Source organism: Fonticula alba (assembly GCF_000388065.1).
Source record: "Fonticula alba strain ATCC 38817 unplaced genomic scaffold supercont2.5, whole genome shotgun sequence".
Taxonomy (NCBI): domain Eukaryota; order Rotosphaerida; family Fonticulaceae; genus Fonticula; species Fonticula alba.
The window spans coordinates 1502410-1504097 of record NW_009242975.1 but is presented as its reverse complement, the minus strand read 5'-3'; the positions used below and the strand labels follow the sequence as shown (position 1 = coordinate 1504097).

Below are 1688 nucleotides of genomic sequence, written 5' to 3'. Positions count from 1 at the left end.
GGGGGGGGGGAGGGGGACGGAGTAGAGGCCGGCGAGGAAGGAGGAAGGGCGGTCAGACGCAGGGACCAGGGGAGAGGCGGGCAGCAGGGAATGGGGAAGGGACCCAACAGAGCCATCGACAGATGGGAGCCCGAGGAAAACACACCTGCCGCTCCTTGGCGAAACGCTCGAGCATGCGGTCTTCCTCGGTCATGTTGGCGTCGGTCTCACCGAAACGCCGATCCTTGAAGCCACTCTTGTGGTTCCGGGACTTGTATTCCACCAGGAGCGTCTCCTTGCGCTGCAAGTTGGCCAAAGACGGGAAGGAACGGGGGAGAGGGAACGAGAGAGAGAGCGGGGAAGGAGGGAGGAAGAAACATGGGCAGGAAGCACAGGCGTTTGGGGGGTGTACGTACGGTCTGCTCGGAGCGAGAGCGGGCCACAGTCGGCCGGCCAGTCTCACCGGGGCGACGACGACCCAGAACCTCGAACTTGGTTTTGGTCACCTTGCGCTCGAAGGGGTTCTCCGGAGCAGCCACGGCGGGACCGGCGCCAGCGCCCAGGCGCTTCTGCTTGGTCTTGGACACGCTGTTGAGGTGTGTGGGCGCACATACACACACACACACACACACACACACACACACACACACACACACACACACACACACACAAGCGAGTAGGCAGATGATGGGGAGGGCAAAGGCAAGAGTGGGTCAATGCGCCGCAAGTAAGAATCGAAGATGAAAGGAAACAAGCAAAGAGGGCCGAGACGAACCGGCCGATCGCGCCCGCCTCGCGAAGCGAGTGCTTGAGGCGGGTGAGCGCAGAGCCACCGCTGCGCTTGGACATTTTGGAGGTTGAGCGGAGCACGCGGGCAGGAAGGCGGGGGGGGCGCGGGGTGCTGCCAAAGGACAATCAGGTGAACCAACAAGGGCCGAGGGAGCAACACAGAGTCAGACCCAGGATGTGGCAACAATGTTCGGCGGACGGCAGGGCCGGAAAGCATATGCCCATACCTAATCGACGCTGGAACCGAGAATGGTGGGACCGAGAGGGGGGGGCGATGGGCAAAGAGAGTGGAGGGAAAACGGGAGAAATGGAGGGAAGGGGGGGAAGAAAGGGGAGGTGCTTATGGACGGAGCGGGGTGTCCCGCTCTCCATCGGGCTCAGCCGCCGGCGCTTTCAGGAATACCTCTCCCCAGGAGCGGGCCAGGCATGGGACACAAGATCCGCATGGGGGGGTGGGGGGCGGGGGGGGAAAGGAGGGGGCACGCGCGTGCGCGGACACGGCCCCCGCGGCCGGCCACCCGGCGCCCGGGCGCGTTCGTTCCCTCGCGGCCGCGTGCAGCCCGCGCCCCCGGGGGCGCAGCGAGAAGAGCAAGAGATCCGAAGCGCGGGGGGGGGCACACGCCTCATGGCTCCCGGTGCCATGTGTTCCCCGGCGCTCGTCACGAGAGCATCTCGGGGAATCACGCTCCAAGGGGAAGTCATTCACCGCCCCGCTCGCGGGCTCTTGCTGCCTGGCCGGTGCCGGCTGGAGCCGCGCTTTCCGGCCCCCGGGCAGAGGGCGGCACATCTGTGAATGCCCATGGTCGAGCCCACAATGATCCTGCCCAACCCCCGCTCCCCCCCCCCCCCCCCCCCCTGCCGCCGCGACCCCCGCGCCTTCGCGGCGACCACCAGGCCACGGCGTCGCGCTCAGGCGAGCA

General features: G+C 66.5%; 1 protein-coding gene across 1 annotated transcript in view; it reads right to left on the bottom strand.

Moving 5' to 3' along the window:
* H696_03508 (hypothetical protein) overlaps window positions 1-1117 on the bottom strand; it is a 5225-nt gene extending 4108 nt beyond the window's left edge. The window contains exons 1-4 of the mRNA XM_009497375.1: window positions 996-1117; window positions 755-880; window positions 396-567; window positions 146-280 (exon numbers count right to left, since the gene is read on the bottom strand). Coding sequence (XP_009495650.1) covers window positions 146-280; window positions 396-567; window positions 755-828 — 381 coding nt within the window. The 5' untranslated portion in view covers window positions 829-880; window positions 996-1117. The remainder of the gene's footprint in view (window positions 1-145; window positions 281-395; window positions 568-754; window positions 881-995) is intronic.
* Between the last annotated feature and the right edge of the window lie 571 nt (window positions 1118-1688).